This window comes from Aptenodytes forsteri, unplaced genomic scaffold, assembly GCF_000699145.1.
Source record: "Aptenodytes forsteri isolate BGI_AS27 unplaced genomic scaffold, ASM69914v1 Scaffold66, whole genome shotgun sequence".
Classification (NCBI taxonomy): domain Eukaryota; kingdom Metazoa; phylum Chordata; class Aves; order Sphenisciformes; family Spheniscidae; genus Aptenodytes; species Aptenodytes forsteri.
In genome coordinates, this window is record NW_008795131.1 from 2,438,278 (window position 1) to 2,462,660 (window position 24,383).

Genomic DNA, 24,383 nt, shown 5'->3' on the forward strand with positions numbered 1-24,383 from the left:
TTCGCCTCAGGCGGGCGAAGGCTGCGGCCGCCCGCCGCTTCCTGAGGGCTGCAGCCCTCCCCGGCTCCGGGCGCTGAGGGGGCTCCCGCGGCCCTCCCTGGGGGGCGACGCCTCCCCGCTCCCTCAGGACGCCGCTCTCCCTGACGCCTGGTGCGGGCGGGCGCTGCCAGAGCCCTGTCGGGAGGGTCTTGAGGGGCTCCTGCGCGGTGCCCGTCGCTCGCAGCGGGCTCCCTTTAAACCTTCCTCCCGCAACCTAATTTTAGGTGCCACCTGCTGACCAGTGCTTGATTTCAAAGCTGAATTAATCTCCGAACTTAAAACGCGTCAGCCGAAATCAGCTTGTTTTACGTGGGTTCCGATCGTGATGGTTTCCCTCTCAAACGTATACATTTTTTCTTCCTAATGATTCGGTGTTACGGTATTTCTCTTCCTAATGAGGGAGGCGGCTGGCTGTTGCTTAGATCAGGTACAAAAGATCAATCTTGCCTCTAACTGCCTGTTTGCTTTGCTTTCTGGTTTCAGAAGAAATGCAGTTTGCTGTGACTCTGTTCTTGCTCCCCTTGCTGTTGGAGACAGTTAATGGTTCAGTGCCGTGGCAAACCCGATCCCATTTTGAGAGTCTTGTCCCCTCCATACACCTTGTGCCAAGGCCTTGTGGGTAGGCTGGTTGCTTCTATCTAAAATAGCTAAAAGATGTTTTTAAAGTTTCTTCTACCTTTTCCAAAGCATTGGGAGGAAAAAAAAATACAGCAAATTGTATTTTCCTGTTCTGTGAGGATCAGTTCTGTGCTTTTCCCTGCTGCCTCATTCAATTTGTGAAAATAGTCCGTCAGTTTTCTAGTAAATATTTTTCCCGAAATTCTGTGGGAGAGATGTCAGATGCTGAGTTTAAACAGTTTTCAATGTCGTATCTAGTGCCAGTTTATGCAGTGTTTGATCACAGTTCTAGCCGATGGTCCTTACCTTGAATTATTAAAATACAAAAACTAGAGCTGATCTCTTATAGATTTTTATTAGTTGCATTTCTTTCATTTAGTTTATACAACAGGTTAAGTTTCTTTATAACTATAGTCTTAAGTATAGCATAAAATGCACTTTTTGGTTTGGAATACGTATATTAGCCATTTCCTGGTAGGTATGTATTTTCATTCAAGGACCAAAGGTTCTCAATTCTGATTGTTACCTGTTTGTTAATTTGCAAGCTATTAAACACTTGCAGATTACTTTGTTGGAACTTGGTATGATCTCCTTAATCTTCTTTTGTTCTCACTTCTTTGCAATGACCTTAGTTAAGATATACAGCCCTAAGCCTAGAATGCAAGTTGCCAGCTGCACTAAGCGCCATTAGAACAACAGGAAAACCTTACTCAATGGGAGGATTATTCATTAGGTATTCAGAGACAAAGTCCACGGTCTTTGAATTGTTCTGTGTCCGTGTGTATACTGTGAAACACACCTATGGTAGAAGTACAGCCCTTAACATCTCGGCAGCTGTTTGCTCATCGGGTACTATGAGACTAAAGATGACTTACTCTTTGCTCTCTGCAGTATTTACCTTGTAACTTAAATTCCTGTGGGACTTAAGTTCTCATCAGGCTTTAGTCATCCTGTAGCTTTAGATGCCGTGTCAGGTTTCCTATTGCATTACTCCTATTAACTTCGGAGATCAAGATAACACTTGTTTGGCTTTTTCCTCTCTGAGATGAAGCCTTGTATGTGAAGTTGTTTTAAGCCTGTGGGTTTTGATTTTGCTTCTTTCTTCATGCAAGGATTTTCTTATCTCAGTTTATAGCTCCTCAGTGGAAGCATCCCCGAATTATTTCTTCACTTCTGCATAATTTTAAAATCGGTCATTTCTGAGATCAATAATTAAGTCTTGGTAGTCTGTCTTAGAGTCCTTTATTAATGTCAGCTGCATGGGCTGGATTGCGGGGTCTTTGAGACAGGGTAGCATGATGATTTTTACAGAATCACAGAATAGTTAAGATTGGAAGGGACCTCTGGAGATCATCTCATCTGACCAGAGCAAGGGGCAACTAGAGCAGGTTGATCAGGACCTTGTCCAGTTAGGTTTTGAATACATCCAAGGACGGAGGCTCCACAACCTCTCCAGGCAGCCTGTTCCACAGTTTGATCACTCTTGCAATAAAAAAAGGGGGTTTTCTTATGTTTATAAATTGAATTTCCTGTATTTCAATTTGTTCCCGTTGCCTCTTGTCCTTTCCCTGGGCACCACTGAGAAAAGTCTGGTTCAGTCTTCTTTACTCCCTCCCATCCAGTATTTCTACGTGTTGGTAAGATCCTCCCGAGCCTCTCTTCTCCAGGCTAAACAATTCCAGCACCCTCAGCCTCTAATTGTATGCAAGAATCTCTCACCCCTTAATTTTCACAGCCCTTCTCTGGACTTGTTCCAGTAGATCCATGTCTGTCTTGTACTTTGGAGCCCAGATCTGGACACGGTGCTCCAGATATGGTTTCACCAGTGCTGAGTAGAGGGGAACAATCGCCTCCCTTGACCTGCTGGCAACATTCTTCCTAACGCGCTTCTTTGCTTACATTGTCGGGGGGGGAAACCTAAAACAACAGAACTTCTAAGGGTCGCCTCCTTGAGCCGGTGCTTGACATTGACTCCCTCTTGTCCCATGGTGGTGCTTTCAGAGTTAGAGTATGCAATCATAATGTTTGGATGTGGCCATTTTGGCTCACAGGATGCTAAAGTATGCCGGGGAAGGTAATTTTTGCATGGCAGATGCATGTAGTTCACAACGCAAATGGACAATATATGAATCTGGAGGTGCATTTACGTAAATGTCAGAAGCCCTTCAGTCAGCCCAGCCTTTTCATTTTTATGGAGGGAAAATGATTTAGTACATCAAATCACTTGCTTGTCATAGTTCCCTTTTCTGAGTGTGGTTTGTGAAAGCCATGTTGCTGACTTAGAATTCCTGTTTCAGCTGATCTCTCAACTTTTTTCCTCATTTCCCTGAAACGCTGCAGGTCAGGCGTTTCGTTACCAACTGGTTTGACTCGCCATACCTACCTCCCTAACATGTGACTTGTTAGATCAGTCATTTAAAGTGTTACTTTTGGAAATTTCACCCAGGAATGTTAGGATACTGTTGTTTTGTTCACAAATTGAAGACCGACTCAGTTTTTTCCCCCCTCTTTTACCATTCAGGATGTATGGGCTATATTGTCACAGTTGATAAGCTATCCAAAACCTCAATTTTTATTGCAGTTACCTTATAACTAATCATCCAGGTCCTATGCAAGTTTTTCCCATCTGTTAGGCAATCTTCAGAAGTACACGATGAGATTCTCATGCTCTCCTCTATCCCTCAGTCACTTTTGCCACTCAGCCTATCCGTAGTTCTGCAATCACATGCCATAAAATATTGGTGAATGTCTAATCACAGAAGCTGCTGTGGACTTACTGCATTGGTTTACGTTAAACCATGCAGATTTTGTCATTATGATTCGAAGTCAGTTAAGTCTTTCATTTTGTAAACTTACCAATGCAAGCTAACCTGATAACAACAATTTTAAATTGCTAGTTATGCGTGCATAGAATTGCATTGCTTTAATTAAGTAACTAAACACAGACCTAGATAAGTATGTACTGGTAAGGCCTTGTTAATAGGCAAGGCCTTAATTGAAGCTTTTATAATTGTTGTTTACAAAGTCTGTCATTCATCACTGTCAAAGAGTAGTTAAAATTTGCATAGCTATCCTCATCAGTACATGTGTCTTCCTGAAGTTCTTTTGTTTTTCAGTATATAATATTGCCTATTTTCTGAGGGAGGGAGAAGGCACAACCTTTTCCAGTCCCTAACCAGGCTGATTTTCAAAGATTTTTATGTAGAGAATGATGGCTTAAGAGTTGGCAAGTTTATTCCTGCCTGAGAGAAAATCTGATTTGCTTGTCCTTTCATTTCTTAACTGGAGTTGATGTGTGTTTCATTCCTTGTGTATGAGACCTCTCTTTGCCAGCAGCATAAACCTTTATTGACAGATTTGTGCTGTTTCAGGAAGTATCCTTGCACTGAAAAAGGAGGTTGTCACCTCTTTGAGCATCAACTGGGTTATGCGTTTAGGGAATATCAGCTTTAGAGAGTCTTTTTTTTTCCTTGTTGGTTTTGGGGTGGGTTGGTTGGTTTGTTTTTTTCCCCTCCTCTTGTCACCTTTCCTCTTACTACTCCTCTAACTCTGAAGTAGACTTTTTGCATATACTGTTCCTGTGCCTGTGGACCATATTGTCATAGCCAAATACAATGCCTTTAAGGAAAAACAGGGCACCCAACCGCTGGTAAAACAAACACTTTGTTTTGTATATTCAAAGTGTTACACAAATCCAACGTAACAGCCTTCTGTTTTTTCCTTTTTTCTTTTTTTTTTTTTTAATTCTTTTATCTTGAGAAAGTCCTGTCTCTTGGGTCTCCCCAGTAGGTTATCAGCAACAGGGATTTCTGACTCTAACTGACTCTTAACTTCATACTCATTCCTCCAAATATTTCCTCAAAATATGTACGTTTTAAATTCATTATTTTTTATTTATTTCCACTGGGATTGAGGGGAGGAAAACGGTTTTGTACATGTTTTAGTTTTTGTTATTTTTGTAGGTGCCGGAGAGAACCTGGAAAACACGATGGCAGCCTTTCACCAGTGAGTACAAATGGAACCAATAATGCCTAAATCAGCGGTGTTCTCATTGTCTTTAGTGAGTGAAGCAATCAAGAAAGATAGGACTTCCATCAGCTGTTTGGGGTACAGTGTCCTATTTCTGAAAGTCATCTCTCCTTTGGATGACTTCTGTGGATTGCTAAACGTTACTCCAATTTCAGCAAGAAGGAATTGGGATACCACAAACTACGATTGGTACACAACAACGTGGTAGACTGGCAATTGGAAATAAAACTCCTGAGGCCCGATTCCTCCTGTGCTAGCTAATAAAACATGAAACAATACTGCTTCCATGTTTAGTGGCGATTGCTTCCATTAATTTATTTGTCATTATAAAGCTCTTTTTCGTAACTAATATCATACACTATTTTTTCTAGATACTTTGATGTTTCTCAAAAGGTATTTCAGATCATAGCCTATACCAATCTGCTAATTAGCATACAGGGCTGGATTTCAGGAAGTCTGAATCTGTTGACTGCTATTACGGCTGTAAGCAATTCTCTTAGATATTCCACAGTTTCATGGTATTCAGTTCCCTCCTCTATATAGAAGGTCAATAATTTGTCTCCTAGAATTACTGTGACTGAAATCCTACTGTTCACTAACTTCTAATGCACCATCTGTAAAGCTGTTAAAAATGTTTCTGTTATGCTTTTTCCCTTCATACGCGTACTTCATTCGCACAATGTGTGAAAGCCTCTTATCTAGGGATTTAAAATGGAGTGGGTACTGGAAAGGCTTTTAAGCCTCCAGCATTTAAGTAGTGAATTCTAACAAGGTTCTCAAAGGCATTTGAAAAAGAAGCATATCTAAAACTCCAGCTGCCAACGAGCAGTGACCAAATTATGTAGGCTTCTCTTTGTTTTGTTTGGTCTTTTTAATTTGCTTTGTGCTAAGTAGCCTCATCAGTTTGCACATTTCCTTGCAGACTGAGGAGTGCCAGCTTTCCCAACCAAACAGTGCTATTGAAAGTCCTGCAGTATTTTCTATCTCCATGGAAGCTTAGCATAGTTTTGCAGGTTTTTTCCTGCTGGCCTGCCTTTTTTCAAGTCTGCTACCACAGTTTCTGGAAAGTGCTACTTCTTTTTAACCATTTCTTAATTTCCATTTAGTATCATACTGGTTTTATATGTATGGGGCTCTTACAAAGCAAGTTATACCTATTTTTATTTCATTCCCAGAAGTAAGCTGTAGTACTTAGAGTAAGGACTGTGCTAGGAGTCAAATAATGTTTTGTGGTAATACAGACATTTGTCTGACTCTCTTCTGACCATTTTAATTATTTTATGACTATAGTGTAACAAATGCATTAAGGTCCACTTTTTGAACTCATCACCACTGCCAATAGCAAAGTTCAGTTACTTGTTTTGAAGTTGTCTTGGCTGAATAATAAAGGCATGCCGCTTCTGCAGAAAGCAGAGTCAGAGCGATTACTTTGCATTAGGCAGTAGAAAGTCTTCTGGCTTCCTCTGGAGGGGTAAAGGCTTTGTCCTTCCCATCCGCTCATTCCCACCTTCTCCACTGGTAAGCTAGCAAAAGGAATTGGGTAGAAAACTGGTGAACTGCATGGTGAAAAATCAGCTGGATTGGCTCAGATGGCTGGTATGAACTAATAAATTTATAATCCACCAGATTTTTCATGAAGCCAAATAGGGCGTGCCTGCAAGAGCTGTTTCTGCAAGTTTGGACAAGCAGGCGTATTTGACCATTGATATAGTTGAATCCGAAAGAGAATGCTTGTCTGCAACGTAAGACCTACCCCCTTGTTTTTGCTTTGTTGACAGTAACCTAAGTATTGACAAGCAAATAGTTTTGTTTATGCTATTTACACTTCAACAGTGATTGGAGAATATTTAATACTGTTGCATGATAATGAAGAAATTATTCTAGTAATATATAAACAAAGTGTATGGAGGGGGGGAAGCCTTATTGGTAATTTCAAGTTCGATACTAGCTTAACTTACAAATATTCTGGAAAGCAATTATGAGCTTTTTGTACCAAAGACAGTATTTTTTTTGTTTGCATGGTAAAATACCCAATAGATTTTTTGGGGCTGTAATCATGTTATACTGTATTTAAATGCTTCTATGATGGTTTTTGATTTTAAAATAATTGATTTTAAGCTAAAAGAGACACTTGCAGAGTCTTAAAGTATTTGGGGATCCGGCATAAAAGATGTCGTAAGAATTTAATTACAAGTTTTATTGTCCCTAATACAGCCATGTACTTTAGCATTCTCTTGACAGGAAGCTGCTAAGTAAACTCTCCAGATATTTTTCTCGTTGTATTTCCTTTTCTTTTATGAACATACTTGGTTTAGAGAGAAAGCTTTAAACACTGTAGTTACAGCAATAAAAGTACGTGGTCAACTTAGTATTTATAAACTCTATACATTGAGCTACATTAGGTCTTGCCTAATGGAATTTATTTTCCGAGGTAAGGCTTTTCTTACGTATTTCCTGGTATGCCCTTTTACTTGAAAACAGTTGGAGTTAAACACAAGCAAAGAGCGCTCTCGTCCTAATCTGCAAATGTGACTCTGCTTCACAGTTTGAGTTCTGGAGCAGTTGGATCTCAATCCAACACGTTCTTCTGAATCTGGAGAACATCTGGAGTCTTCTCTGGAGCAATGTAGATTTGATGTGTTATTACAGAGCTGCAGAACAAACTGATTTCCAGCTGAAAAAACGCAGCACTTTAAGGAAGCTTATTTAGCAGCAAGCTGCTAGTAAGAGCCTGGCAAATTCTCAAATTTGTTGACAAGGCAAGTTGTTGTTCTCCTTTTTCCGTGCAGCATCAGTCCTGAATTTCTTAAGCAGTAATATTTCTGATAAACTTTGCTGGTTAAATGATAATATGTGGTACTAGATGGGAACGTTTTCTACAAATTTGGCAAATCTCCTGCAGCATATTTGGAGATGCTTTTCCTCAGGAGGAAAAATTAAGCAGAACAGGCTGTGTATCTTCCATGTGTAATAGGATTTTGTTCCTCTCCTAATTCTTAATTAGTGGCACTGGAAAACAGTTAACAAATTGGTTTTAATTTGACAACCCCCCTCTTGATCATTATCCCAGCTGGACCAGAAATTGTGTTAAACACTTATGGGAGTATGTTCTAATTTTTGTTTTGTTTTGTTGTTGCATTTGTGAGTGTTTATGGCACGTCTGTACTTCAGCAGTCAATAAAGCCCTTTTCTTAAGGAAAAAGCTGTTACTGAAGTCACAGAGCTTTGGGTCCGGTATAGGCTGTACTCACAGATGTTGTACGTTTGTTCGTAGGTGGATAAAAAAAATAGCCCGGTGTTTTGAAGGAAGTGTTCAGGCTGGGACTTTTAGCTCTCTGCTGGAGTGATAACTTCTGAGTATCTTTTCTAATGAAATGAGCAATTTACTTCTCACTGGAATAAAGCTTAGTTTTTCTGTTCTGGTGTGAGGTTCCTTGTACTTACTTTTAATCAGTATTATTACTACTTTCTGCTTTCTTTACTCCTCCTATGAGCTAAGCTTCTACAGAGTGGACTTGGGATTGGATTAGAACTTTGCAAAGCAGCAGATTGGAACAGGAAAATCTGTTTTTCTTTGAAAAATATGACTGGGTGTTTTAGTGGTTTATTTTTTTAAATTTAAAATGAAAACTTTTTCATTAAAATAATAATAATTTTTTTTAAATGTAGTTTTGCTAGCCAAAAAGCCAAAAGCCTGAAAGCACCATTGCTGATTTCCTGATCCATCCATTCCTGATTAACTTAAATCAAGTAAAAAAAGGCTTTCACATCCCTGTCGTTTGTTGTTTATGCTTACCACAAGATTGATTACTTTTTTTAAAAGAGCTCGCTTCTTCCAGCGGTAAGTGTGCTGATACTAATAAACTTCACACTCAAAATTCTGAAACAATACTTTACAAGTAGGTTTCTCAATACTGAGGTGGTAGGCTGCAGTCGACAGGTGTGCTGCTTGATTTGTATGGAAGACGGAGCCAAAGCTCCCAAGTTCAAATCCCATCTCTGATCCACAATACGTTGTTTATTCTTGCATCAGCTTTCCTGCTGCAGCAGTTATTTGCTTCTTGCTTTGCAGCAAGATTGTGAGGATTCATTGCATCATAAAGCATCTAAAGTACCTCCACTGGGATTAGTTTAATTGAATAACATGTATGTGTTAGGTTTGGACCTGTATGAAATATATGTGTGGTTCAAGGCAGACTTATTTGCTTCCAGTGCGGTTAATATAGGAACAGATATGTTGGAGCTAGATTGTCACCTGACGAAAGATGAGCAAGTGGTTGTGTCCCATGATGAGAACCTGAAGAGATCAACAGGAGTTGATGTCAACATATCCGACCTCAAATACTCTGTAAGTGGGAGAAAAACCGTTAGTGCTAGATGATGTTTAAAAATGTGTTGGTAGAGCGGCTGGGGTGGGCAGGAAGGCCGTGTGCGCGTGTGTGTATGTCTAGTATCCGAAGTCTAAGGAGGGGATTCATCTTGTCTTACCAAAACAAAAAAGTTCACTAGGTTCCCTGTGTAGTCAAGGGAGAAAAACCAGCACGTTTCCAGAGGGTGATTAACTCTGTCTAATAGCAGGTTGGATGAATAGCTTTCTGGAGGTGGGCCTGTTTTGCCATACTGATGACAAAGGAAGCTTAGTCAACAAGCTCCTTCTCGTATGACCAGCTTTTTAATGTGAAAACCGGTAGATGAATCCCACCTGCATTGACAGTTTTAAAAGCCTGTTTTACAGAACTGTCTTTCCATCTGATATTTAACTGGAATTCTCAGAATTTTCAGACAGGCGTCTGGAAATGTTTTGCCTTACTCAGCGACAGGTAGCACAAGTCTAAGAATGCCAAATAGTTGAAGTATGAATGAACACAGTGCTTCTAAATCACTTTTTGGGTGCAAGAAGATTTAAAAAAAAATTATTTTTGTCTTTGAAGATAACTTACATAGCTTATGAATTATAAATTTTTTTGTCTTTTTTGAGAAAAGTCATTCTTATATCCCTGCATTTGAATTAGTGTTCCATTTCCCTTCATTTTCAAGGAACTTCCACCATATCTCTGCAAGTTGGATGTCACATTTCAGAAAGGTAAGTTTTTTGTCTTGTGCTGTTTCAATTTACAGTACCAGTAACTAATTTTCCACTATCATAGTGTGGTGATTTCTTATTTTGGCAAAGGGAGCAGAAAAGCGGATTTGCTTCTATCAGTATCTTGATGAGAGAAGTTTTAAAAGGAGAATATAATCCTAGCTTTAGAAACTAAAATACATTTTTTTCATACCACTTGGCAGTGACTAAGTTTAAGATGCAAGATATCTTTTTCCAAGTAAGCATTTCAATTGTTTGCTTGTCTACTCCTCGCCACTGCTTTCCAGTTCCCTTGTGAGATCTTCAGAGGGTGCTGATTGAAAATTTGTTGTTCCGAAAAACAAAGAGAAGGCAGAAGATAATTTCTTTAGAACTCAAATGCCATTGTGCTGGTGCACTCTGGGCTTGAAGTACTACAAGATGTCAGATGATACAGACATTTTCAGAAGGGTGAATGGAAAGAGTAGTAGTTACTGTATGTATGACTTAAAGTTTAGTACCAATATTGCTGCAAGAGAGGAAAACCTAGAAAAAGTTTAACCTGTTTTCTTGTGAAAACCGTGGTTCACGGGACTATAACTTGAATAAAGCATACAGGCTAAAACTGAGAGCACTTCTACCTAGAAAAGGCTACCAGAGATGGTATCAGATGTGTTTGCTTGCTTGAGGGGCTTTGTGACTATCTTGTGTAGCCTTTCCATATTTGAATTGCCCAGCAAGCAAATTTTATGTTAAACATTTCTGTTCAAAATTGCAAAATACTTAAAATGCACCAAGATGAGATCCATGATGTGTTATTTTCACACACATATATCTTTTGTTTATGTACAGTAATACAAAGAGATGGTGAGAGCCTTCAGTTAATTCCCTAGAGCCACAAGCAGTTTCAGACAATAAAATTTGGGGGGTTTGCCTTCTGTTCCCTTTACTCATTATGCTTCTCCAGTAAATTTTTGTAGAAGGAAAAGTTTTTCTCATTTGGTCATGTTTCATATTAATCTCATTGCATTTGGTATGTGGTAACTGAGCCCATGTTTCAGGACTTCAACGATGCCTGCACTCTTACTGTTGCTAAATAACAACTGAATTTAATGAAGTTCAAACCTAAATATGCAGTACGCTCAGGGCATTTTCATTCTGGAAGTGAGCTTGTCATAATTAACTACAACTGAGTGAAGTAATTTTTTTTTTTTTTTTTCAGTTTAAAAGTGTGATAATTCTAAGAACTCTTTTTTTTTTTTTTTTAAGATAAAAGCTGAGATGTCAGAGCACTTGTTATCTGTGGTGTATTAAGAATGGTCACAGCAGTGACAACTTTCTTGTTTCCCCAGAATGTCACTGCGAGGGAAAAGACAACCGTATTCCACTCCTGAAAGAGGTGTTTGAGGCATTTCCGCAAACTCCTGTCAACATCGACATCAAAGTGAACAACAATGTGTTGATCAAAAAGGTACATGAAAATCTATGCTGAACTGAGACCGAATGTCACGTAATGATGTTGACATTCCAGAAGAAAAGTTTCTTGGAGTTGCTAGCAGCCTGTGACACTAAAATCTGTGTTCTTGGACTGCTTCATCCTTCATGTGTTAGATCTTGCTCCATGTATGAGGTAATACAGAAGACAGGGAAGCGATCTTGTGCAAGATATTTAGCAAACAGCTCTCTACTGACCCTTTATCTTGACATGAAACTGATGCGACGCTGCTAGACACGTTTGGTTTGTACTTCATATGAAGGGTTGTCTCACAGACTGTTGCCTACCAAAGCATCGTAAAAACATGATGTCAGTGTAAAGATGAATCTTCATTACAGAAAAGGAAATCTGCTTTCCATCAGATACTATTTTGCCATCTCGTTTTCTTATATTCTCTGGGTTTTTTTGTAGGTGGAATGGTCTGTCTTTTTATCTGTTGACCTGAACACCTGTTTCTTTCCAGTCAAAGCGACGCAATCATCTTAAGATGGGAGAGAGTATAGAAGAACTGGCTTTTCTGTAATGACTTCTGTAGTTGAAAAGTAACAAGTAGAGTTTCAGTTAAATAATTCTGCACATAATTTTCAATGATACATGTTAGGGTTCTGCTTTTTTATGTTGCAGGTTTCGGAGCTGGTGAGTCAGTATAAGCGAGAGCATTTGACGGTATGGGGGAATGTCAGTTATGAGGTTGTATCAAAGTGTCTTAAGGAGGTAAGAATGGGTCCAGCTAAGCTTCATTCTTGCCTGCTTGTTACTGTGTGGTGACAAACTGTACAGAAAAACACCCTGTAAATCAAGATCTGGCCAGCTATGCCAGACTTTCAGATGTGATGAGAAATTTTGCACTTAGATTGTGTTCTGCTTGCTACACTGTTACAATAAATCAAGCACAGTTAACACCCATATACTCTGCAATAAGATACTTGAGGAATTAAGCTTAATCATGTTTTATTCTTGTTCTATAAAATACAGGGTGTTATGATTTTATGCCAGGAACTCTTAGAGCCTGTTTTGCATTTCATTAATCTGGTACAAAAGCATTTTTTTCTAAGGATTGCTTATTGTGTGTTTCTTTTTGTGAAAATAATGGATGTGGCCACTAATTGACACACAGTTACGTTGGTATAAAGCTGTTTTACAGCTATAGATTCTATTCCTTTTTGTGCTGAGGAATTGTACAATTTAGAATTAAATTAAAATTGTGCTTAGTCCGAGGGAGTTACGCACCTGAGTGAAATTGATCTAGTTGAGAGTACAGATATTGTTCTGATTTATCTGTGCAGGACAACACACCATTTCCTACCTGAACAGCAGTTATATTTGTTCATTTTCATAGCATCAATGCCCAAATATTTTCGTTCATAAACCAGCGTCTTTAAAAATGTGTTGTGAAGTGAGTTGATGTGATTCCAAACTGTAACAAGTCCTGTCCTAAAGCACAGCTTGTTCTTTGCAGTAATACTAGTCTAAGACAAAATGCTGCATAGTGTCACGCAGTCTGGAAAGATGATGAAGGCAGGTAACAAAAGCAGTACTGCGACCAGTGAAACTTTACCTTTTCCTGTCCCAATGCCCCTTCAAATTTTGTAAAACTTCTGCTTGGATTACAAGCTACCAGAAAGAGTAATTTTAATTCAGCGGCAGGCATATCATAAACAGTTGGCAGCCTAATCTTTAGGCTAGTGCTAAACTTAAAACATGTATCGATGAGTACATTTTATTGCAACAGACTCAACAATCTACCAAGATAATTTAGAATCTTTCTTTCCTGGGTCCTGCAGAATGCTGACATTCCAATCATCTTCTGTTTGCAACGTGTCCTCCTGCTTCTTGGCCTGTTCTACACTGGTCTGCTGCCATTCATTCCTTTCAAGGAAGAATTCTTGGAAATTCCCATGCCTTCAATCATCCTCAAGTGAGTTAGAGTCCATCGGTGGGTGCTGCACTGAAATGGTAGTAAAGCGAGTGAATGCTTTGAGCATTGGTTTAGTCGGTATCCTCGGACCGAGGATACTGTTTTGTTAGTTCAGGCACTTTTGTACATTCCTAAGAGAAAGCTATGCAAATCTTTTGCTCCTCTGTATTTAACCTGTCTCTAGCCAGCTCTGAGTTACTCAGTTGTTGGTGTGGGGTGCCTGTGTATATCCGTGTTCACTGTTTACAGCATCTCCTGTAAATACCGCCTTCATGCAGCTGCCTTTACAACACAGCTTGTGCTGATGCCATCTAGATAGAAATATGTAGCAGCGCTGTACAAATAACTAATTCTTGCGCTTTCTCCCTCTTTCTTGAGAACAAATTAGTCTGAATAAGGCCAAGCAGCAAGTCAGTAATAGGGTGGATACAAGATTTCACGTGCTCTTTGTTTCTCATACTTTACTCAAAATGCTGCTGAATACCCATCTCTGCTGCTTCTCTTAAATGTAGCACATTTCTCTTGTGTAACCCAATTCTAAGTCACTGTCTTAGTGAAATTACTGCGCTAATTTGAGAAACTGCAAGATTAATCCTTTGTGTTCCTTTTGCAGGAACATCTCAACTAATATTTTAATCCGTGCTCTGGTAATCTTTTGTTTCCTCTTCCTCAACAGGCTGAAAGAACCACAGAAGATGACAAGAAGCCAGAAATTTATTATCTGGCTAGCTGACACGTAAGATTTTAATCTTACTAAATTTGTATTTATATTTTGCAATATAACAGTTGGCTCAAGCAACTAAGACTAGCTATTGCTACAGCTACTTGTTACGTTGTAATTTTTTTCAGTTTCCTCTAGCTTCATTGTCAGTGCAGCATAAATCATATTCAAATCTTACGTAGGTGTTCCTGTATGCTTTTATTTTTCATATGCTGAAACATACTAACAGTGGGCATTATTCCAATTTAGTCTATTTAGTTTCTGTCGTTAAGTGTGTTCAGTTAATTAGCATGCAAGTAGATTCAGAATGCGGCTTTCACGTTTCATGGCATTGTGACTGTTTCATAACGTTGTCAGAGGAGATACTGTTTGGCTTACACACTGCATTTTAAGAATATCTGTGCTTCAGAGGAAACTTAGTCATGTGCTTTCAGAGGTTGAATGTGGTGGCAGTGAGTGTCTTCTGGCTCTTGCTTCTGTGTCTGCCATCTGTTAGTTTGATTTCTTGGGTGGCCAGCAGAGTTTTCATGTCTTCCGGTGTGAAGGATAAAATCTCTTCTGAAAGCAAAGGGATTGATTCATCGGACGTGGTACAGGGTACCTGCACGATGAAGGAGGAATCTGCTGGATTTGATCTTCAGAAGAGTTGATAGAAATATGCATAGCTAATGCAAATTTCTGGGTGTCTGTGTTAACCAGTCTTGAGTTGCTTGAACTAAAAGTTTTCTATAATTAGGTTTCTGATCACTTTCTTGTGGAAAACATTGTATCTAAATGCTCTGTGGAAAACTTATTACAGAACGTCAACAGACATTGAAAATTTCATATATACTTCAAGTTCTTAAATAATATCTTTCTCCTTTCTGCAGATTGCTAATGCGGAAAGCACTTTTTGACCACCTCACTGCTCGGGGCATTCAGGTACAGCGTGGCAAAGCTAAAAGAAATGTGCTTTTAACCTAGTGAGAATTTGAACCCGCCAGGTATGGCCTTAAGATGGGTTCTTGTTCTCCCCAGCATGGTCTGTTGGGTTGCTCGGATAATAAGTTGCTTTTTGGTTCCTGAGCAATAGCTTATGCTGTTATATTTGCAGTTCTGTAGTTGCAAAGGAAGAATTGTATGCTTGGAAGAAGACTCTTTAATTTAAATCCCTTTAAGATTCCCCACACACACTTCAAACTTAAGCCTACAAAATCTGCTAACTGCTTACCTATTTTGGGCTTTTGACAAAATAATATTTTGACTCTTGGAAGTATCTGAAGTCTCAGGTAACGAAATGGAGTTGGAGTCGCCACTAGAAAATGCCCCCTTTTGGAGTGTGAGGGGGAAGAAGTTGGATATGTTTGCGTGCATGTCTTTGGCATCACAGTGTAATCATTTATCATTTTAGATGTATGCGGCATCACCTCTCTCACATGAAACAATTCAGGTCAAAAGTCACCTTTTTTTAATTTGAGTATTTCCTGTAATAATTTGTGTCTCTATCCCATCTCATAGGTGTATATTTGGGTCCTGAATGAAGAACAAGAATACAAGAGGGCATTTGATCTGGGAGCAACTGGAGTGATGACAGACTATCCAACAAAACTTAAGGAGTTTTTACACAATTATCCAGCATAAAGAAAGAAAACCAAGGAAGTTCTTGCAGAATAGATTGTGAGCCAAGGATTTTCTTCATTTAAAAAAAAAAAATTAAAAATTGAGCAGCATACACAGATCATTTTATTTGAAAGATGTAATTGGATGATCTATTACCTTGCTGTCAAGTTGCTACCTAATGTAAATGTTGTCTATTTATTTTAAAACTTTAATTACATAGTTTACATTTGTAAATAGCTCATTTAGCAACAGTGCACTTCACAAATAGTGATAACTAGGAAGAAAGTTGCTGGATATCATACCTGTAGATAATAAGCATTATTTTACCTGTCACAAGTGTTCCTAAGCAGATGTCAGTTATTCCAGTTATATTCTAGTGGGCAGAAATGTAAGAATTTCTGAAAGTGTACCCAGTGTGTATGTATTTCTTGTGCTGCTTTTAGTTTTCAGATAACTTTGTAGGGCAAAAAAGAAAAACAATGCACAGGAGAAATAGAAAGCAGAGTCTGTGGCTAGCCAGATAGTTTAGCCAGTAAAGGCGGTCACTTTTTTACCAAAATTAACTCACTTGGTCAGTATAGATATACTCAATTATTCTTACTGATAAGAATGTTGAGCCTGAGTTGCAACTGTATTTAGACCCCTTTCTGATGTGATGGTAATACTGTGACTTATTGGTCAAGGTCTAAATACAGCATTTAAGCCAGGTTCTGGGTTTGGCACTGAGTTCTGCTGCCAGGGTCTAGGTTTGCCCCTGGTTCTGACCTGCCTGTCAGGCTACCATGGCCTGGCAGTAGCTAGCTTTCCAGAAAGGAAGATTGCACTTGTTATAGATTACACTTGTTATAGATTACACTTACTTTGAAATAGTCTTTTCACAAAGGAAGCTGATGTTTTAGAAGTCTTTTGCACATTTGTAGTTCTAACATCTGTTGGCTTGATGAATGGGAAGTTGTTTTTAGGGTGAGGGACCAAAGAAGACTAAGTTTTGTCAGGAGTTTCAGGAACAAATTACATTGTTCCTATTAAATGAATTCACCCAAAGCAGATTTATATGCATACTTATAAAAGGAGCAAGCACCAATCTAGGATGTGTGTAAATTTTAGTCTTTCCTCTCCACAAAAGTACATTAAGTTTATGTGCATGGACATGGAAGTAACTTCACTGGCAAAAGCCAGGACACCCCAAGGGTGATGGAATAGGGTTAGATAGGAAGGTATTTCTGGAAGCTTACATGCTCTTCTGTCATTGTGAGCAGGTGTTCTACGTGTGTCAGACAGATTTGAGCCTGCAATGCCTGTGTGTTTTGGTGTTGTCATGTTAATGGTAGGGGGTTTCGGAAGGAATTTGGTTACTGTAGCTTAATTATACACAATGACATATATAAAGCTCAGTCATTTAATCATCAGATACTGCTGGAACAAAACTACTGTTTAGTGATGGTATCTACTTTTTTAAGGAGCTTCATGTGAAAATGATGGATCTTAATAATAGTAGCCAGATGCAAGAGTATATTTACTGCAAGGTGTACTCGCTGTTATAAAAACTTTTAAAGTAATCTTTTTCCCTTGCTAGCTCAGATTTGGAAGGGCTCTTGTTTCACTCCGCTGGCTGCTGTGCCATACTTGTAATTGTGGAGCATCTTTGCTATTTCATTATGTCTGTCAGTAGGCTGTCAGTGTTAGAACGTCAAGTCCATCTGGATGGATAATATTTGTTTCTGCATTATAATCCCTTTCTGAGGAATATTTCTACATGGATGAAGTGGAAGAACCTTCTGCATTTACGATTTAAGTGAACATGTGATAATGGTGGCAAATAAGTTAAGGGTGTCCTTCTACATATCTGCCTAGTTAAGATGGCTGTAGATTCAATTTCCTCTTAATTTAATCAGGCTCGTTGAATGGAAGAGAGGAAAAAGTAACTTCCTAACTGTTCACAGGAAAAAGGATGAAATGATTTATTATGTGCTTATAAGCTTCTTGTTTCCCTTTCAGACCAGTTATGTCTGGTCAGATAACTGCTAAGAATCAGTCTAGTCATAGTTCTGCCTGCTTTCTAGTAGTCACAGAATAGTTACAGAATAGGCTCCATACGCAGCTCAGTAGGTAAATGAAAAACTTCCACCCTTTCTGTCTTAATTTGGTTTACTAGCCAGCGTGTAGCTCCCGATAGTTTTTTATGCAGTGTGGTTTTCTTCAATTTTATTGCTATCGAATTTCCAACACGCACACCTCTATTAAGATGCAAATATAATTCTGGTTTTAGACAATACTACCAAATAGCACATGTTAAAACTTTTTTTTTTAGGCTAGGAAAAGCTAAGTTTTAAAATACCAGTCTTGATTTCTGGACTTGATCTCTCAAGGGACAGGTGATGACTTAGTTTCTCTCTCAAGTTCCCCTCATCACTGCATAAATAAACTATTTTGCTTTATTCTATATTGAATGACAAAACACAGTTATTGAAATGACAAACTTTAATTTTTTAATTTCATTGTAATCTTTTTCCTCTTTAGCAGTGGTGTTGGAAACTTCTGCCTTGAAAGATGCTCAACACATTTTTCAACCACTAGTCTTCCTACATCTGATGTAGCTTTTGACTGTGCTGCTTGTACATGACCTCTCTTTGATAAGTCTGCTAGTTAATATCTGAAATTTGAATGAGTCGAGTTACATGGGAGGGAAGGGGTTCAGTGCCGGAAAAGCTGCTGAATTTATTCAGTCATTTGGGCTTTAGTACAAGAGCTAAAGTTTGATCTCTTGAGACAGATACTGTTGCATGGGTGAGGCTGTGAATCTGAGCACCAGTGCACAGGGCTTAGGCCATGATAACTGTTTGTAACAAAATAATGTGGAATTGAGGTAACTGTAGAATGTTTGTTCTATCAGATCATTGTTTTGAATGTTCCAGAACTTGCTGTGTGATTTTTTAAACCACTTGTACAGAAAAGCATTTGTTGATAACTTGCACAGCTGTCCAAGAGGATGTTCAGTTAATCTCTCCCTCCAAGGAGAGATTCTTTTCAGGTACTTTTCACTCTAAATATTGTTTAACACTTATTTTGCAATAGGATTGAGAACACAGTATTTTATGTATGAAGGATGATGCATGTATTCCATGCACTTTTAATTTGCAGAAAGTCTTGTGGACCTCTCTAGCTCCAAATCTATGAAGTGATTTTTTTCTTTTCCTGTAAAGAAAGATTCATGCTCTTGAAATGTGACACATTAAAACATCTTTGCTCATAAAACTAAATACTTACTAATTGTGACTTCTTTGCCTAAAAGTATAATTTCTGAGTTTTTGATACTATATTTATAGCGTAGTAAACATTGAACTTTCGATGGTGATCTTTTTATGTGGATAGGGTTGCTGAAAAGAAGGGGGTATCTTAAGCACTCAGAACTTTTAAGAAATTTTTGGCAATGACATTGGTTTTCTCATATAGTAATCATAGTATCTGCAACCATGTGCAGCTAAATGAGGCCTGCAAAAGAGTTAAGCCTGCCTTCTCCATGTGCAAATAAACTTTTAAGTAAAACTTTCTAAGACAATTCCAATTTGATTTTTCTATTATTTATTTTAAGACAGAAACAGTAGTAGATAAACTTGCTCAACGATAGTAGATAAACATGATCAGAAGCAGTCTCCATATGCGATGCTAGAAGACAGTGTAGAGAATTCTGCTGGTTAACAATGCAGTATGTGCTGTTGCTTCATTGCTTCCAAACAAAGGTCTGTCTGCAGAACAGGCATCGCATGCTTCAAAGCAAGCAGCCCGCCTGTGCACCTGAAAATTCAAATAATCAAAATTTAAGATCGGAGAAGAGTGGGAAGGCATGCAAATTAGATACTAAACTCCTGAAATTTTCCTACGTGTTGTTCAGCTTGAAGTAGACAGGTTTGTGTAATGGGGTGGGGGACAAGGATGAAGATCCCAAGTGTCTTAACTATAACAGCATGCCAGGAGAGCCGGTTCTGTGTATATGTTTTTGGCATCGGCATCTTTCAATGTGAAGAACGGGTGAATTCTGTCTACTTGTCTAGGATTGTAGCACCTTTAACTTAAAATGGAGTCTGTAGTTCTGTATGGATGAAAACAGCAAGGTGGAATGAGCCAAGAAATGCTTCTTATTTCAGTAGTATTTTGAGAACTATTACATATGCTAGTGTTTTGGATAGCCATGCTCAAACGTAACTGTGTAAGCGTGAGAGCTTTGGCCTTTGCTTTGCACTTTCTAATTACTTCTTTTTAGAAATCATGATCCTTAATTCCTGAGCACAGTAATGCATGCCTAAATAAATACCAGCTTTTTCGGTTGGGGGACATGTCTTCTTTTTTGAAGTATACTGTTTGGTGTTTAGCCAATTTAATGGTTGATGGCCCAATTCTGGCAGCGTTACAAGATTGTATGTGCACGTTTATAATGTTACAGGTCAGGTTTTGAAAACACTGACAAAATCATCTTACGTAGCCTGGTTCTAGACGTCAGCTCTGACCTATAATCTGACTCATCAGTTTAATTACAGAATGTAGCAGTTCAGAGATGTGGAGGATATCGTATCCTGTCTATGTACGTATATCATATCTGAATTGAAGGGGGGAAATGAAAACGTTCGGTTATCTGTGTGTGTAAGATACGGTAGCAGAGGAGCTGCCCCGAGATTGAAATGAGAGCCTTCATTGTAAAAGGGCTCAATTATGCTTTTTTCACTTGGTTAATAGTCGTAGTTTTCTATTTGCTCTTTGCTGAAATGGTAAATATCTGATAATTTAGACTTAATTTAAAAAATGACCTTACTGTGGCCCTTAAATTATCCTGAAATACCTTTCTGTAATGTCTTAAGGACACTTGTGTTCTAATTAACTCTCTCCCACACACAGCGAGTCTTCTACCTGCTCACTTTTGTAGAAGAATTACGGAAAAGATCGTGATCGATGAGTTAGAGAGTATAAAAAGCCTTTGACAGTCAACAGGTATCTGCTTCTGAACCGGGGACAGCAAACTCGCTGTTTTGGGTATGTTCATATTAACAGGTACTCCACCTGTAGCAAGTTTCTGTAGAGTGTTGTGTTGTCCTGTGTTGGGTGAGAGTTTGCTATAAATACGGCGCTCTGATACCGATGTTCTTTTTCTCATGATAAGCAGGTTAATGCTTCCTCTAGTCCTAGAGGCAAATTTCCAGCTTTCCTACAGGATTTCCATTAAATTACATTAAATACTAGGTTTTAAGGCCAAGTGTAATTTTAAAGCCCCGAGGCTTCATATTAGGTAAGATAGGTGAAGTGGGTTTTTTGTATGTAACAGTATTTAGTAACTTTTGAAGGATTTTGGCAGGCCGATGAGAGGATTTCCCAGGTTGCTCTGGGCAGTATTTTATTTCTTACTACGCATTCTAAATGGATAGTAAACCATTATAGGGAATTGGGAAGCATTAATGAATATTCACATGCCTTTTAACATGGAAAGTACTCGTCTACGAATACGTCGTGTAACCTATCATAAATCTGCAGTACTAAGACTTGGTACTCAAACAGAATATTCAGAAGGACTTAGCACTGTTTATCCAAAGCAAGAAGGCTTGAGGTGCAGCTCTTTTCATGTGTTTTCAGGATATACTTTCCTACATCGGCGAGCGAGATCATTGGTGTCGGTAGAAACCTCGGAGATCCTGGTTTGTCCCCGGAATTCCCTGCCTGGGCGGAGGATGGATTGTTTTCCTGGCTGCGCGAAATGCCCCACTGAAAGCCTGTAGGAAACAAAAGCCACAAAACCTTAACAAAAGCAGAATGTCAATTGGGCCGGTGCCTGCCTGTCCTCCTCCCTCCTGCCGCAGGAGGCCGCCACAGCCCTGCTGATGTCTGCCGATGTTCAGGAGGGCTCTGTCCCTCCACACACAGCTCTTCCCGGTAGGGAGAGGTGATGGGGAAACTGCGCCGCAGAGCTGGATTAAAAGCAGACGCTCGTTCTGTTGCAGGTGCTGAGTTTTGCCACGGTTCTGGGGCTAGTTAAGCTGGACAGTGGGTTTACGGATGGCCTAGTTCCTCGTTGTGAGATGCGGGATATTGCTACGGGAAGTAAGACGAGTGATCAGCACGCTGCGGATAGTGAGGGTTGTACAGCTTCACCGCCAGACAGCTTGGTGATTTGGAGGGACGTAGATGAAGCACTGGGGAACGCTTGCTGTTTTGTTGCTGGACCTAAAATAGTGACTCTGCAAGTGAGGGAGAAAAACCCTGCTGTTAATAGATGAAAGCACCTTTCTTTGATCTGAAGTGCTTGAAGATGTTGTTTCCTGATGACTCTGGAAAAGTTTGAAGTATCCCCACTTTACAGACAAAGAAGAAAGGCAGTATTAGGTGAGGTATCTTGATTACAAGGCCAGTAACACCAGCTACAAATAAAATCTGGGAGTGCTAAGGGACTGAGATTTTTAGCAGATTTTAAGTACCGCTTAATTCTAATGCAGCAATAAAGATGTTGAGGCAGTGTCTCAACGAGTGATTTGATACTTTCTCCCCTCTCAGTAGTGCCGTGGTAGTGGAGTACCAAAAGTTAGCCCCGGTCAGTGATGCTTTATCAATTAGGCTTTTCTAGTCTAAATTATAATAGAAGTTGAAACTGATATCAGACACTGAGCAGGGAAGCACTAGCTGTGCTGTTCAGGCTCCAAAAAATGGATGTTTGCAAGTAGAGAAATTAAAAATCCTGCCTAGCTGTTCAGTTGAAAGCTAAGCTGTCAAATAGGTTAGATCCAAAATGCAGATATTTTTTTTTAAACGAATAGGCTTCTCAAAAGCTTAGCCCAGTACAAGTATTCATGATGCTGATTAAGCTGTGCTCGCAAAGTTTGCAACCAAACTCTGTAACGCAGAATCAAATGTGAAAATGTGACTTGAAGCTTCAGTGAGAAAGTAACTAGGACCCAACTAGCATTTTATGTTTCAAAAGTGGGTGCAATGCTGCTGATGAAGCACTGTTGCCCCTAAAAAGCTTCCAGTTTTCATAAGTCATAGGGATTAACACATAGCTTAAAGAAGAAATTTTGGCTTTTTTTATGGTCTTATTTTTCTACGACTTCAAAGCTGTGTGAACCCCAAGATTTCCATGGTGATGCTGAATTTACATCAGTGTAATTCCAATTAACCACCATCCTAAAGCAAGCTTACTACAACGGAGACCTTTGTATATACGTAAAGAATCTTGATGTTCTCCTTGTAAACAATAACATATTTTTATTAGCAAACTGAAAATTCTGCTGCGCAACTTGCTTTTGGGTGAAAGAAAAAAATGTCACTGTTATGCAGCAGCCTCTCGATGATGTATAAATTTATTTTGCTGATGGTTTCAACACTGTGGTAACTCTTGTGGTTACTTTTCAGAAGTTTCGGTGACTTAAAGTTCAAGCAAATTTTTTCACCACTTCCTGCTCATAACCTTGCCTAGATCTGTTAAATAAGGCTTCATTTAGCACCGCTGAGGTGGTCTAAAAACCTGATGTGTTGGCTCTTGCTGCTGGGCTTGAAGAGGGAGGAGGTTGTCTGAGAAAAGAAGCAGCTTAAAGTAAGCCTTCAAAGTAGGCTCCTGTTGCTCTTGTAGCATCCTAAAGATAACACGGCAATTTCCCTCTTCATTTGAGTGTATTTAGTAGCTAGTAACTACCATGGTGCTTGAATGTTCGTTAATAGCATATTTAAATTGTGCTTGGTAGTACCACTAGCTTACGGGGGGAAAAAAAGGTCATTTTGTATTTTAAAATCTGGTCTGTAGAATCCCTTAGCTAGCTGGCGTGCATTTTAGTGATGCGATCGGAGGGGTGCATTTTGCTTGTGTGAAAGAAAACTGTATTTACTTTATATCACGAGGTAGGCGGCTATTTTTTTATTACATGTGGGTAGAACAATAAAAATAAAAAGTATCACAACTAATAGGACTAATAATAACAACAATAATAACTAATAATGTTGCCTTGTATCGCCCCTTACTTAGTGTGTATTAGAGTCCATATATTTAACATCTGGAACAGAGCATTGCCCTTGCAGTTGCCAATAATTACCAATTACTGGAGAATCGCCTCAAATACTTTTAAGCATTTGCTAAAGCAGTGGAATGTTAGAACAAGAATGAACTCATAAAGCAGATACATTTCAGCTAATAAGATCTGTAACTCTCATCCCCTGATAGAACGCTATGAAGGCTGTGCTTGACACGGTGATGGGTTACTGTTATCAGCGCTCGCAAAGCGGTGTGCCGTCGGAAACAACCCTGCGGCGGGGAGCCTTCAGGTCCGCCCGTTTGGAGCCGGGTGCTGTTTTGTCTCTCGGTTACAGTGCTTTGAGGTGATCGCGTTTTCCTTTTCGCCCCGGCGCTTTTTTCCTGGCGTAGCTGTGTGCGTCTGCACCCCCGTGTGCATGTATGTGCGCACGTACATACGTGTACGTACCAGCTCTGCACTGAGCGCGCCTGCAGGTGTTTGGGTGGGAGATCGCCAAGATCACCCCTGGGAAAAAAATCACGGTAAGCAGCGGGATGAAGCTAATGGAGATTTCCAGGAGAAATGCATTGTATCTTCACTTGCAATTAGTCCTCATGCTAATTACGACCTTATGGCGTGTTTAAGAAGTCGGGTTAGCGTTGGTGGTGTTTTCCCCCCTTTCCCACAGCCCTCCATCTTCCGCCTTGGCCTTTGCCAAGGGTTTCCCAAGCCGGGCGCTCCCCTGGCCGTAGGTGCGGGGTGGCACTGGTGGAGGGGTGAGGGTCTGCAGTTACAGACCACCTGAAAATTAACCCCCCCCCCGACAGGCGGGGGCAGGTGGCGGTTTAGCGATTTGATAACCGAAACCGGTCACTTTAGTCAAATTTTGCCCGTCGGGTTTTGGGCTGCGGTTTCCCCAG

General features: G+C 39.6%; 1 protein-coding gene across 1 annotated transcript; it reads left to right on the forward strand.

Moving 5' to 3' along the window:
• The first annotated feature begins 2,709 nt into the window (after nucleotides 1-2,709).
• GDPD1 (glycerophosphodiester phosphodiesterase domain containing 1) lies at nucleotides 2,710-18,726 on the forward strand. The gene is made up of 10 exons (XM_009278207.2): nucleotides 2,710-2,731; nucleotides 4,620-4,662; nucleotides 8,899-9,034; nucleotides 9,724-9,769; nucleotides 11,101-11,219; nucleotides 11,868-11,957; nucleotides 13,028-13,161; nucleotides 13,838-13,897; nucleotides 14,752-14,803; nucleotides 15,380-18,726. Exons 1-10 carry the CDS (start codon nucleotides 2,710-2,712, stop codon nucleotides 15,500-15,502), a joined length of 825 nt encoding a protein of 274 aa, XP_009276482.2. The 3' UTR covers nucleotides 15,503-18,726.
• The last annotated feature ends 5,657 nt before the right edge of the window (nucleotides 18,727-24,383 follow it).